Source organism: Eretmochelys imbricata, chromosome 9 (genome assembly GCF_965152235.1).
Source record: "Eretmochelys imbricata isolate rEreImb1 chromosome 9, rEreImb1.hap1, whole genome shotgun sequence".
NCBI lineage: Eukaryota > Metazoa > Chordata > Testudines > Cheloniidae > Eretmochelys > Eretmochelys imbricata.
Window position 1 is genome coordinate 43,008,488 of NC_135580.1, and position 14,457 is coordinate 43,022,944.

The 14,457-nt window shown below is 43.1% G+C and overlaps 1 protein-coding gene across 12 annotated transcripts in view; it reads right to left on the bottom strand.

Annotated features, from left to right (window-relative positions):
- The window catches only part of ST6GAL1 (ST6 beta-galactoside alpha-2,6-sialyltransferase 1), a 116,590-nt gene that overhangs the window by 17,959 nt on the left and 84,174 nt on the right, over positions 1-14,457 (bottom strand). For 11 of the 12 annotated variants that reach the window (XM_077825873.1, XM_077825869.1, XM_077825874.1 and 8 more), the window contains 3 exons: positions 7,889-8,035; positions 4,422-5,121; positions 2,237-2,334 (listed from right to left, as the gene is read on the bottom strand). In XM_077825873.1, coding sequence (XP_077681999.1) covers positions 2,237-2,334; positions 4,422-5,070 — 747 coding nt within the window. In that variant the 5' untranslated portion in view covers positions 5,071-5,121; positions 7,889-8,035. Of the gene's footprint in view, positions 1-2,236; positions 2,335-4,421; positions 5,122-6,179; positions 6,275-7,888; positions 8,036-14,457 lie in introns of all 12 variants that reach the window. The other variant, XM_077825876.1, reaches the window with a different exon arrangement.

Below are 14,457 nucleotides of genomic sequence, written 5' to 3' on the forward strand. Positions count from 1 at the left end.
TTTATTACAATATTTGCACTGTAAAAATGATAAAAGAAATTGTATTTTTCAATTCACCTCATACAAGTACTGTAGTGCAATCTCTTTATCGTGAGAGTGCAATTTACGAATATAGATTTTTTATTGTTACATAACTGCACTCCAAAACAAAACAATGTAAAACTTTAGAGCCTACAAGTCTACTCAGTCCTACTTCTTATTCAGCCAATCGCTAAGACAAACAAGTTTGTTTACATTTATAAGAGATATTACTGCCCGCTTCTTATTTACAACATCACCTGAAAGTGAGAACAAGCGTCCACGTGGCAATTTTGTAGCCAGCATTGCAAGGTATTTACATGCCAGATATGCTAAACATTCATATGCACCTTCATGCTTTGGCCACTATTCCAGAAGACATGCTTCCATGCTGATGACACTCGTTAAAAAAAAAATCCATTAATTAAATTTGTGACTGAACTCCTTGGGGAAGAATTATGTCTCCTGCTCTGTTTTTCCCGCACTCTGCCAGATATTTCATGTTATAGCAGTCTCGGATGATGACCCAGCACGTATTCATTTTAAGAACACTTTCATTGCAGATTTGCCAAAATGCAAAGAAGGTACCAATATGAGATTTCTAAAGGTAGCTACAGTACTCGACCCAAGGTTTAAGAATCTGAAGTGCCTTCCAAAATCTGAGAGGGACAAGATGTAGAGCATTCAAAACTCAGAAGATATTTCATGTCCCAGATCTTCTTAACTTAAATGCTACCAACATACATTCTCATAGACCTAGGTTATAGAGTTGTTTAACCTTCACAGTTTTATCTCTGGTTAAAGAGCCAAATACCTCTTAGTCAAGTAATGTATAAATCTGGCAGCGTAAATCAACCAGAGACTCTGCCCTTCCTGTAAAGTCAAAGCCACAACCCATGCATGCTTACGGTTATCAGAATACTAGGGCTTTTATCCGGACAGGAATGAATATTTAGAGCCATGAGCACAGGCTCATGGGACATATGCCTGGAAGGGAGTATGGAGGAAGGAGGTACAGGAATAAAATGACATACGGGGAAAAGCCATTTTCAGAAGTCATAAAAGTCTTAAAACACTCCGATGTGGAAACTACAGAACCCGAACTAAAGTAACTCCTCGCTTAACGTTGTAGTTATGTTCCTGAAAAATGTGACTTTTACCAAAACAATGTTAAGCGAATCCAATTTCCCCATAAGAATTAATGTAAATAGGGGGGTTAGGTTCCAGGGACATAATTTTCACTAGACAAAAAACTATATTATATACTATGTATAGAATTTGTTTGCAGGCTCTACCTCAGAGGTGGGCAAACTATGGCCCAGGGGCTGCATCTGGCCCTCCAGACATTTTAATCCGGTCCTCGAGCTCCTGCCGGGGAGCGGGGTCCGAGGCTTGTCCCACTCCACACAGCTCCCACAAGCAGCGGCATGTCCCCCATCCAGCTCCTACACGTAGGGCTCCACATGCTGCCCCCGCCCCAACCACTACCCCCCACAGCTCCTATTGGTCGGAAACCATAGGCAATGGGACCTGCAGGTGTGGCACCTGCAGACAGGGAAGGGCGCAGAGCCACCTGGCCTTGCCTCCGCATAGGAGCCAGAGAGGGGGACATGCTGCTGCTTCTGGGAGCTGCTTGAGGTAAGCACCACCAGGAGGCTGCACCCCTGACCCCCTCCTGTGCCCCAACCCCCTGCCCCAGCCCTGATCCCTCTCCCACCCTCCGAACCCCTGTCCCAGCTCAAAGCAACCTCCTGCACCCCCAACCCCTCATTCTCAGCTGCGCCCCAGAGCCCACACCCGCAGTCAGAACCCGCATCCACTCCCACACCCCAACCCCCAATTTCATGAGCATTAATGACCTGTCATACAATTTTCATACCCATATGTGGCCCTTGGGCCAAAAAGTTTGCCCGCCTCTGCTCTACCTGTTCTCTCCCTCCAGAGAGAAATGACACCTCGAGGTGCTGCTACATAAAGGTCCCAAGAGTGTGAGGTAGAGATCTCATGTTCAAAGCCAGAGATGTGGCTCTATTCTTCCATAAATACCATAAGAAAAGCTGCCATTCACCAATGATCACTCTGCTGTTGGTGCTATTCCTACCTCAATCCTTGCAGTGAAGGAGAGACTGCACAATAAGAGAGCTCAATTGGGCCCTCAGTCACATACTCAATACACTTTCCCTCTCTGTCGTGTAGCACACTTGCCAGGCAGACTTACCTGTGAATTAATAAGGCGGACTGTTGTCTTTTCCCCCACATCACTCTGAAACCCTATGGTAGGAGCCCCATTAAATCTCAAAACTGCATCATGGGTGTCTGAAAGCAGCAAAGAGGGAAGAGTTATTAAAAGTTAACCAATGGCTATTATGTGTGAGTGGGGGAAAAGCATCTAACTCAGGTATGTTAAAAATATGGCAGGTATATAATCAATGCAGTTGATAACTGTTTGTTAGAGATACAGAGCTGGATTCATCAGAAGTATTAAAAAGGTTGATTCTTTTCATGCTGGCATTTAAATGATTACTATATGTGCTGTTTTCTCTGTCTCCTAATTTGGTTTAAATGAAACTAACCATTTCCAGCTGTATGTATTTTATTGTAAAAACTCAGCACACATGTAGAGAGCACAAGCTGACATCCAAAAAACCAGCTCAGTACAGGTCCCCAAAACACACTTGGGTAAACAATTCTCCTTGTGATTTGTTACAAATCAGTGACTGGGAAATAATGAAGAGGAATGTCTTTTATTTCTCAGGGCCTGAAAAAACAGATGCTCAATAGCCTGTGGACTGAGCCTAGTGGCTAGGGTGAAAAATAACTATGCTACCTCACAGCTCAACATGATGCCTCCTGCACTTTACAGGAATAAAACAGCTGTGTCATGTTAATAGGTACTTTGCCAAATGTAACTTACTATACTCTTAGTTGTGTTCTACTTTCCCTTCATGGCTTCACTCTCTTTTCTTTCCGATAACAGATGACAGCATAGATTTTCCTGAGTTTTGTTTCTGTGTCTTCCTTCATAGTCTCTCCTCCCTATTATTACTAATATTATCTATTTGGATTGCAGTAGCGCTTAAGAGCTCCAACTACAGCAAGGCTGGGGTAGGCCAGAGGTTCTGCTGTTACAGAGAACCGATACGTTAAATAATGAATAATAAAATAAATAATAGTACCACCTAAACTCTTCTACAGCATTTTTCATCAGTATATCTAAAAGCACTTTAAAAAGGAAAACTGTGTCATTACTCATATTTTACAGATGGGAAACTGAGACACAGAGCAGCAAAGTGACATGCTCAAAGTCACCCAGCAGGCCAATGTTAGAGCCAGAAATAGAAATCAGGTCTCCTGAGTGACAGCCCAGTGATCTACCCACTAGGAAACACTGCCTCCTCCTCTCCTTCTTCCTTCTCCAGAGCCAAAGGGCTTGTCTACATGGGAAAGTTTTATCAGTTATACTGGGATATGCTATCAGTGTAGTTAAACTGATACAGGGATACCAGTGTAACTACCCCATATGGACACCCATTCCCATTTAAGACTGGCTTTCCCCCACCCCCCACCAGTTTAGCTTAAACTCTTTCCAAAGTGACATAAATTAAACCAAACAAAGGCACTCAAATGGGAATCTGAGTGTTCACCTGGGGAGTTATATCGGTATCACTATAATGCTTCCTGCAGCTGCCATGGCCATCCCCTGTCCGCAGCCTGCCTTACCCATTCTCTTTAGGGCAGTGGTCTCAAAAGCGGGGTGCGCACACCCCAGGGGTTGTGCAAGACCATCCCTGGGGGTGCGCGGCAGGAGGCGCACCACCAAAGGCTCTCCCTGCTCCGTCTTCGGCAGCACGCTGGCGGCAGCTCTCTTTTTTTTTTCTTTTTGGTTCCCTAGAGCTGGCCCTGGGGGTGCGCGATCCAAAAAGTCTGGAGACCACTGCTTTAGGGGACTTCGGCTCCCTAGAGGTCTCCAGAGTGGAGCCTGCAGCTGCTTTGTACCACTGCAACCCTTCCCTTGCAGTGGGAATTCTACCACTGGGGTCTCCATCGTATTGTATGGTGCAGAAATCAGCACGGATCTTGAGCTGAATCCTGGCCCACACTTAGTTCAATTAAACCAATTGTGTTTTCAAGTGTTAAAGATTAATGTACACATTTTAAATGTGTACTAAGGGTACACACTAAGGGTACCTGCTCATTCTTTCTGCTCTCCACCACACACACCTTCAATCAATAAGAATCTTAATTGACTATTTCAGGATGGTGCAAGTGTCTTTGTGAATTCTCAGATTAATTTTACATGGAGAAAGTCCTATGGGTAAATCAAGTGTGATGGTGGATTGTTCCAGCCTCACAGAATTCAAAAGCCAGATGATGTTGTTTTATCCTAACAGAGTAATACCAACCTATCTCTGGTCCCAGATGCGAGGACTTCAGAGCTCCTGCTGAGGACACGACAGCGCATTGACGGAAGTGGCCGACTTCTTGGCTGAGGTTTTTTTCTGGTAGATACTTCTGCCATTCAGAGGTATTGAACGGACCATCTGACCCATGGATCATTGTCACATTCACTCTGTCCCGGAGCTGGCAGAGCAGTTTCTCTGGACTGAGTTTGGTAGTATTCCTTCGCACTTGGTAAGTCACATTGTACTTGTTCATGGATTGGTAATTGTTTTTGACCTTTTGCAGCCTAGGTATGAGATTCTTTGATGAACTTTCCTCATTCCAGACATTCACAGAGAGCACTGATTTCTTGGACTTTGCCACTGCATTGTTTCCTGGAGGGGTTGGAGAGATGCTGCCATTTACTTTTTCCAGTTTGACCTGCAAAGCAACAGATAACTGGCCCTTCTCACTGACAGGTTTGCTTGAAAGGAGTCGGGATGTAAATACGTCTCCTTTTCCCAGAGCTCTGAGAATCTGAAAACTTTTGCTTTCTGTTTTGAAGGGAACGTAGTAGCCTTTTCTTGTTTCCCTCCACAAGCAAATAGTCAGAACCACAATCAATAACAGGAGTCCATATACGAATTTTTTCAATAGATTGATGGCAACCATAATGTATGGTGCATCAGAATGAGGTGATTAACACAAGGCAGGATGCTGGGCCTGAAAAAGAAGGCAAGAAACAACTAATCAAAAGAAGCAGTGAGGGAACGAACTAGAAATTTTTTCCAGACTTCTCAATCCATCTAAAGGTCTGATCTAAAGCCACTTGCATCAATGGAAAGACTTTACTGGGCTTGGATGAGGTCCTAAATTCAGTATCAACCCAGGCCCATGCTCCTTATTTGAGTTATATGGGAGACCTCCCCCAGCCTCAATTCCATATTTTTCCTTCTCCAAAGAGTGTATGGGTGCAGAACTTTCATGCCAGCTGGGTGAAAATCCCCACTTTGCTATTTCTTAAATAGGTATTTAATATCTGAAACGACATCACCAGCTCAAGGCTCCCTGCCTGAATCTATCCCTCGTTCTTGCATCTGGTCAGAAACTACCATTTCAATAACAAACCTTGTTTAAAGAACACTGTGGAGAAGGCAGATTTTATAAACAACATGTGAGTTTCAAGATAGCTGCACTGAAACCTTAGTGAGCTCATAGGAAACTTCTGCAAATCTGTAAGTGACTGACCGCACTTCCAACACGTAGTCTCATTAAACAGCTGGCTGGAGCCAATAAGTCTATGTTAGTGTTTTGCTTTTTTTTTTAATTCTCAAAATGCTCTTGGTTTGATATTAATTTAGGGTACAATACAGAATATCTAGGGGAAGAGAGGAAGCTTTCTGCAGCACAGCGATCCAACAAATGCAGAACACCCCACCTTCTGCAGAAAATAATTGAGCAGCTGCGTGGAGGAGACGGAGAGTTTGGGTTGTTAGGGGAAAGACCGTCTGTTGCTAGGGTGTTGTGATGCCGAGGCAGCAAATCAACAGCAGGAAAGCACAGAGGGCAGGTCATTTTTCACCCTCTGTTCAAAGCACAGGGGAGCACACTGGGACAGGTGTAAACAAAAATATGCTGGCAGTCTAAAAGCAGCTGTGGCATTTACAGCGGTGCGTGGTGCCTGGACATAGGTGGGCATTGAAGGTGACCAGAGCATGGTTGCCAGCTCTGTACATGCCACTGCCTTCAGGTATGTTTTTCAAGCTATGTCGATACTTAGCTGTGCCGCTGTATCACTTCAGTGTAGCCACTCGCTACAGCAACGGGAGGGCTTCTCCGATCACTTTAGTTCATCCATCTCCCCGAGAGGTGGTAGCTAGGTTGAGGGAAGAATTTGTCCATCAACCTAGTGCTGTCTACACTGGGATTAGGTCGGCTTAACTACGTAGCTCAGGGGTGTAGGTTTTTCACAGCCCTGAGCAACTTAAGCCGGTCAACTTAACTTTTTAGTGTAGACCTGCCCTCAGGATATGAGAGCGGCAAAGAGAGGGCAGACGCTTGAGTGGTGTGAGGCGGCCAAGAACAAGGAATTGGAAATGCTATGTAGAGGAGCTGGGCACTGGCTCCCCACACCCTACGTGTCTGTATCTGACTATCTGTCTCCCAGGGTGAGGAGAGTAGTCTGGCCACCTTGCAATCCAACCAAGGGGGATGGTTTCCCGCTCCAGAAGTGCACAGGAGTTGGTGGGGAAACTAGCAACCATACGCACAGTGCCTGTTACTCAGGACTGGCGCTGGAAGTAATTTTTCTGGCCCAGAGCCATAGGTAGGGCTTCTGTTCTTCGGGATGTATAAATTTCATTGTTCAGAGTTTATTTTTAAGTTCTATGTAAATGTCCAAAAACAGGTGGGGTTTAGGGTTTACTGTAATGAGTGAAGTATACACCATAATGAGTTATATTACTTATTACAGTAGTATATATTATAATGAGTACTCTCTTCTTAATGTTTCTTAGTGTACTTTAACATAGTGCTGTTTGAAACAGTACTACAATAAAGCACACTAGGGAACCTTTAGTGCACACCAGCAGGGTACAGGGTATGGGGTACAGGCTCCACCTATACTAGTGTGAATAGGTTCAGCACCTGAAACACAGGCAATCAAATTTTAACCTCCTGGAGCCAATCTTATACTTCTGATTGAACAAACCCAGTATCCCCAAGTTTCAGCCGTTCATCCATAAGCACAGATATCTGACCATATAAAGCTCCCTTTATTTTCTATTTCTATCATCCGTGAACTCTCAGAGAAAGGAATGGGGCCACTTAAAAGGCAGGTGATGGTACAGACTGAGCCATGGAAAACAGATCTGCAAAACTAGGGCCAAATATGCAAACCTTTCCTTGTGTTTGTCTTAGGGCTGGTCTACCCTACAGAGTTAGGTGGCTTAACTACATCCTTCAGAGCTGTGTAAAATTTCACACCCTGTGCAATGTAATTAAGATGACTTAAGTGCTCGTGTAGACATCACTAGGTCAATGGAAGAATTCTTCTGCAGGCCTAGCTACTGCCTCTTGGAGAGGTGGAATTTACTACAGTGACAGAAGAACCCCTTCTGTTACTCTAGTAAGTGTCTACACTACAGTGCTGCAGTTGTGCCGCTGTAGCATTTCTAGTGTAGACATAGCCCCAGCAACAGGAGCAGTCCCATTGAAATCAGCAGGACTCATGCGAGTGAAGACTACTCAAGTCCATATAGAGCTGATCCTGGGTCCACTAAAATTAACAGGAACTTTGTCAGCTTGCTAATAGGAGCAAGCCCCTGTGAACTTAACACTTAACCACTATCTAGCACTCTACATCCTCAAAGCACTGTCCAAATGTTGACTGACTAAAGGACTGTTATCCCAATAAAGACAATGCAATCTATTATTAGACTTTAAAACAAAGTCTCCTCTGTATTATTTGAACTCCTAATGTATTTGTTACCTGTTGTTGGCTAATACTTGAGTTAGAGCAACCACTACTCATTTTTAAGTATCTGCAGGTTTTCTAACAATGGTGAGAAGCTGTGTTCTCTTACAAATCCAACAAGCCAGAGTGATGAGCAGATTTCTAATGAAGTTCACAAGCCACCTGCAAAAAAAGAAAACTTTATTAGAGAAATACCAAATACCAACAAGGATTTTCTTAGGTATGTGCCGGAGTCTTGCAGAGAGAATTCTGATCGTCAGACCTGTCTACTGCCAGCAGCAAAAAAATGTTAATCAAGTAAAACCCTTCCAAGAGCTCAAACGTCTATTGAAATGAGCAGGAATTGTTTAAACTTTGCCTGTGACAAAGCAAAACATCTTCTATTTTTCTGACTTAAAAAAAAACCCTAGAGAGTCTTACACCAAAATTTAAAGCCACCTAGCAGTTTGCATGTTCCATCTGCAGCCTGGCTAGCAAGGATATTACAGTGCACCCTGGTGTTATTTTAAACCCCTGGAGAGCAGTACGTTTTCAGCAAATTTAAAGTGAATATGTGATGTTATTTTTAGAATCATTTAGTTAAACAGTGTCTTTGCGAGTTTCTCCTGAGTCTGAGACGCTCTGTCTTCTGACGAGTCACTTTTTGCTCTGCAAATATCTTATTGTACGTTCTGCAAAATAAAGCGTTCTTCCTGTATTATTGTATTCCTTCAGCACAAAAGCCACACCACCAAACAAACATGAAGAGTTTTATCTGCTGGAGAGGCTTAGTATTGCTTTTCACAATAGCACTACAGTACTTTGCATTCAAGTCTCTTTCAGAGGCCCCATTAGATGAGGGCCCCACAGCACTGAGTGCTGCGCAAACAGTAGCCTAAAATAAATTATTTCCTGTTTTCAAAAAGGATGTGGAGGAAGGAAACCATTTATAAAGCAAGTGATGGAAGCAGACACAATGAAAGAGAGAGGGAGACTTTACAAACCATTATGAGCCTGCAAAAAGTTACACACATGCTTAACTTTATGTTAACACTGAAGTTAGCAGAACTGTGCACATGAATTAGGTACACTTGTAATTGTTTGTAGGATAGGGGCCTAGATTATTAAAACTTCTTTTAGTGTCAGTAGTGAGATAACATTAAAAGAGTGCAAATAGGCAGATTTGCAACACACATGCATTCAACCCACAGTTGTTAAAATTCAAATAGGTTCTCACTTTCATTAAGGAACTTTTAATCACAAGTGTTTGTTATAACATGCTTCAGTAGGACATAATGGTATTTGCCTTTATTGACAGTCGTACATTAAACTAGTCTTTTTATAAATCAGTTCCTGGAAAGAGTTGAAGGAAGTTGTGAACTTAAAAATTTCCCTTCAGTCAGGAGTTTTGGGGTTTGTTTTTAAACCTGTTATTGTTTCAAGTAACAAAATTACAACAACAGATTGGAGGAAAAAATATCAATTTCATCAGTTTGTTTACTTGGTGTACCGGACAGCACCCCTGCTGGAACTAGGAGTACCAAACCCCTTTGCTTGAAGTAGTAATAACAAACAGGAAATAAATTGGTTCCAACATCAGCACCCCCAATACAAAAATTGTTCTAGCACCCCTACATTGTGCCTAATCAGCTTCATTGTTTCCCCTGTACTGTTGGTAGGCTCTAATTCTGCAATCAATTATGCATATACTTAATTGTTCACATTGGTAATCTATTGGATCAAATCCCCTATTGTTTGTGTGGACCTTCTGCTCAGCAAGAAGGGAGCGAAAATCATTTACCAAGTAGGAAAAATGTGGCTGTGAAATCTAATGATTTGTCAGGGGGCTTCCCAGGTAGGAGTAGTACCTAAAACTATATGTAATGCCGACAGACCACAGCCGGTGGCAGGCGGGATCGAACCGGGGACCTCTGGAGCTTAGTGCATGAGCTAAAAGCCAACCGGCTGTTATGCAGACTCAGTTTATCTCTCTCTTTAAGCTGTCTTGGTGCTACTAGATGGGACAGAACACCGCACTCAGAAGGTGTGTGGGTTACATACTTGCCTTTCCCCTAGTTGAGGAAGCACGTCCCGAGCTCCAGAGTCTTCCCAGTTGAGCCCCCACTTGTAACACCAACAGACCCCCGGTTGTTGGTGGGCAGGATTGAACCGGGGACCTTTGGAGCTTATTGTATGAGCTAAAAGCCAACTGGCTGTTAGCTAAGGCTGTAGAGCAGACACACACTCTCTCTCAATCTGCCACTAGATGGGACACAACACCACACCCAGAAGGTACATATACGCTTTTTTTTAAACTGATTAAATGTCAAGCTGATGGTGTCCATTTAATACACAGAGAATAGCTTTTACCCTCCTCAACCTAATATGAACTGGCACAGTTCCGCTGACTTCAGCGGACCTATGCCAGTTTACACAAGCTGAGACTCTGGCTATTAGTTTTGTAAATTAGTACTAATTTACTATTCATCTTTTTGCACAAGGTGGGACACAGCATTAACACAATCCACGAAAGATGGAGCTCTGAAAATACCGTGTTACTGGGCAAAAAGCAAGCCAGAGCATTGACAAGAATACAGTGCATTGTATACGAGGTCTGCCATGAAGTTGGTAGTATGAGATGTTCCCAGGCTGCTTTACAGTTTGGCTTGATGTGTCACATTGCCGTAGTTGAGCTCAGCAGAGGTGCTTGAGATGGACCCCCACTGATATAAGCTAGAGGGAACTGCTGGCAGCATTCTCTGTGCGGGAGATTTTGACTTCGGAAATCCCTCCTTGCCGCAGCCCGGATATATTAGCTTTGCAGGCATGCTGAAAAACCCGTCTTTCCTCCCCCATCTCTCAGACTTCTGGGCAGGTGGAGGGCTAAGAGGTTCAGTGGCTATTAGTGGGCAGTCTTTTATATTGTGTTAATATATGGGCACCTACAGGTGTTTTAATATACTTGGGGCGGGGGAATAAAATCTGCCTGGGGACTGACCCTTTCATTGCTTTAAATCATTTATGTTTTCCATGCTTAACGCTTCCCAAATGTCTTCAATTTATTTAACCTAGGGACATCCTTCCCGCCCTTTTCAATTAGCTGTGATTTCACACGGGACTGCAGCCAGGAAATATGAGAGTAGTTTGGCATTTAGCTCACATTTTCTCTTGACTGGTAGATCGGGAAGAGTAGCCTATCTCATATAGAAGCAGAGTCACTTCCAAAAAATTGATAGGCACCTTCACAACTTGTCTGAACTCACTCAACAGCCTGTTCCCCACTAAGCAGTGTAACAATCAAGCCTGTGTGTGTTTGGGGCCTTCCCCAACTATAGGTCTAACACTCTCCCCAATCTGTCCAGTAGGAGGTTGCCAATTCATAGATCATAGAATCATAGGGTTGGAAGGGACCTCAGGAGGTCATCTAGTCCAACCCCCTGCTCAAAGCAGGACCAAACCCCAATTTTTGCCCCAGATCCCTAAATGGCCCCCTCAAGGATTGAACTCTCAACCCTGGGTTTAGCAGGCCAATGCTCAAACCACTGAGCTATCCCTCCCCCACATTGCAAGGAAATCAGGTGCTTAGCACTATATTATAGGGTCCTGATCCTTGAGGGGGGCCTTTAGGTACTTCTGTAGCACAAATAATACGTTGCTTCGTTTTATAAGTTTGAAAGAAAAGTGAGCAAAGAATTTTAAAATGGACTCTACTGAATCACAGAATGTCCTTTGCTCATTTATTTTCACAACCATGGGTTAGTATTAATAAGACTTCATGGTGTACTGAAGTAGCATATTTGTAAAACTTATGTCCTAACAACATGAGATTTCTCTAGATCATCCTGCTACTGAATCTGCTCTGGCAAGGGGGAAGAAAATCATTTTTCTACATAAATGGAAAAAAAAGGTACAAATTAGGGTAGTGCAGACAGGCGATGTTCTATTTACATAACTGTAGATAAAATATTTGTTATAGACAGACACATTCATTCATACACCACAGGGGTGAACATAAAATGTGCTCCTATCAGTGAAACTTCAGAAAGCCTTCAAATATCATAATTATACGTCTTATATCAGGAGTGCAGAGGTCAGATAGCAGTACAGTCAAATAGGTATTTACATCAATAATGCAATATGCTGTCTTCTTCAGATCTACTGACATCTGTCACGTGGGATTATCAAGAGTCAATTTCTCCAGAGCAATAGCACACCAATTTGTCAGCCAACAATGACAAAAATATAAGTATTCTAGTGGCAAATCTTGGTCCTATGTACAAAGCCTGAGTCAAAAGATTTTGCAGACTTCCCTAGAGCATTCCAGGAGCGAAATCCTATTCACAGGCTCAAAGACAGGCAGGCATAAACATAAGTACCCTGCTGAACTCAACCAGCAGTTCTGTACCTGTACATACATTATTCACAAGCCCACCTCCTCCCACTCCCTAACTCCTTCATGCAGCACAGGGACCGCTTCATCAAAGAGCCCACTGGTTATAATGATGGCCAACGCCACTGAGTGGAGTGAAAGGGCAGCTGACTCAATAGGGAGGCTGCCACTGGTGTTCCATCCCAGAGATGAAAAGACATTCCACAAAGTCGCTGCTGTCATGTGGGAGAGTCTCTGAGAAAGGGTGTCCAGGGCTAATGTTATTTTTACAGATTCTTGATAACATCTGGGTTTCCCAAAGGGAAAGTCTACACTATAGTGCTACATCGGCTGGTAAAGACACACTATGCCAACGGGAGAGTGCTCTCCTGTCGCCATAGTTACTCTACCTAGGCGAGAAGTGGAAGTTATGTCAGTGGGAGAGCGTCTCCTGCCGACATAGTGCCGGTGCGGACAGCAAGAAACTTGCATCGCTGGGGGGGGCGGGGCGGGCGTGGATTTTTCACACCCCTGACTAATGTAAGTTATATCAACTTAGGCTGTAGCGTAGACCTGCCCTAAGGGAAGAATAAGGAGCATATTTACTGTTATGGAGGCCTAAGCTAGGAAACCAAAAAGATGTGAACTACACTTATTGGAAAAGGGGTTTGGAATTTGAAGGAGAAGACATAAGGAGTGAATAAATAGGAAGGGGTAGGTGAGAACCAAACCATTACTTTCAAAGATGGAGGAAGAATTAGGCCTCCAGAAATAGATCACATTAAATCCATGCCTGCTCTTCTAAAAAGTCAGAATTCCTTCACAGGGGCCTGGGCAATGCGCTGGCAAATGCCCAGACCCTCTCTAGATAAGCCGTGACTGTGTCACTCTTGCACACCTGATGAGGTAACTTTGGTTTTGTGATTAAACTATCTGATAAGGATAGAATGGAACATGAGCACACATTTGCCAATGCGTAGGAACTGTCCCTCTGAAACAGTCAAAGAGTCATGAACAGATCCTATTCTCAGCAGATCCAGCCGATCCCAATAGAAAACATGTACCCCTATTTCCCGTTCCAGATGTGAACCTTGAAAATGCATAAACAAGGTGTGTCAGTTGCTTTAGTAGACTTACACTGCCTGTGAAAAGCTCAGTGTTGCATGAAAAGAAACAGCTGTTAACAGCACATGTAAGTAGGTGTTTCTAAAACTACCAAATAGAATCAAAACCAGAAGGAGAGGAGAGTGAGCGTGGGTGGGGGGGGCCCCTTCAGTTTACATAAAGAGCATGGCTTAATTTAAAATGAGACACATTAGACTGACAAGCCACAGGACACCAGCTTATCTGTTTTGATTTTAGGAGAGTAAGTTATTCTATTAGCTTTGCATAAATTGAAAAACAGGTGCCAGGAGAGATATGACAAAAAGTCCCACCCAAAAAAAGAAACTTTTAGAGAGCATGAGAGAAAGATAACTGCTCGGCTGCAAAACAAGTAAGCGTTAAACTTAAGAGGGAGATAATGCTATCAGTGAGGCCCTCATTTCTGGTTGTGTCAGCTCTTCCTCAGCTCTATTCTCAGAAGTTTACATCAACAGTACCTGGGTGCTCTGAAAGGGAACTTTGCATTCAATATGTCAGCATTCCCCCCCTCTTTTTTTTTTTTTTGCCAAACTTTAAAAGAGTTTTGCTTTTGCTCTTTGTAAGCATTCAAATAACATCAGTAAACAAGCTTTGTCAGACACCTGTGAGGAGTCTTAATTTCAAAAAGTGACCACCAAAATGGCATGCACAAAATGAGCCAGAGTGCACCCAATTTCCTACTTTTGGCCCAGATCCTCAGCTGCTGTAAATCAGGATTGCTGTGTAAAGACAATGGACAGTGTACACCATCTGAAGATCTTGTTCCAAATGTATAAATCCTGCATTTTCATTTACAGTTAAGCACAGGCATTAATTTTAAACATTCTGATTTGAGCTGGTTTGCACTAGCATTACTGAAATAAAGAAATGTTGTGTGCTTCATGCAGAATCAATTCCAGACACAGGATTGAGAAATGAGTTCAATTAATAGCTATGGTACATACTAATAGCAACTAGTGGAAGAAAATAAAAGATCATTTGTCCAATAGTACTAGTCTATTTCTGTGGAACTTGAGATTCCTGTTTCTATTTTTATCCAGCCAGAAACCCGCTTTCAAACATACATACATACATACAGGAAATTGAGAAAGAA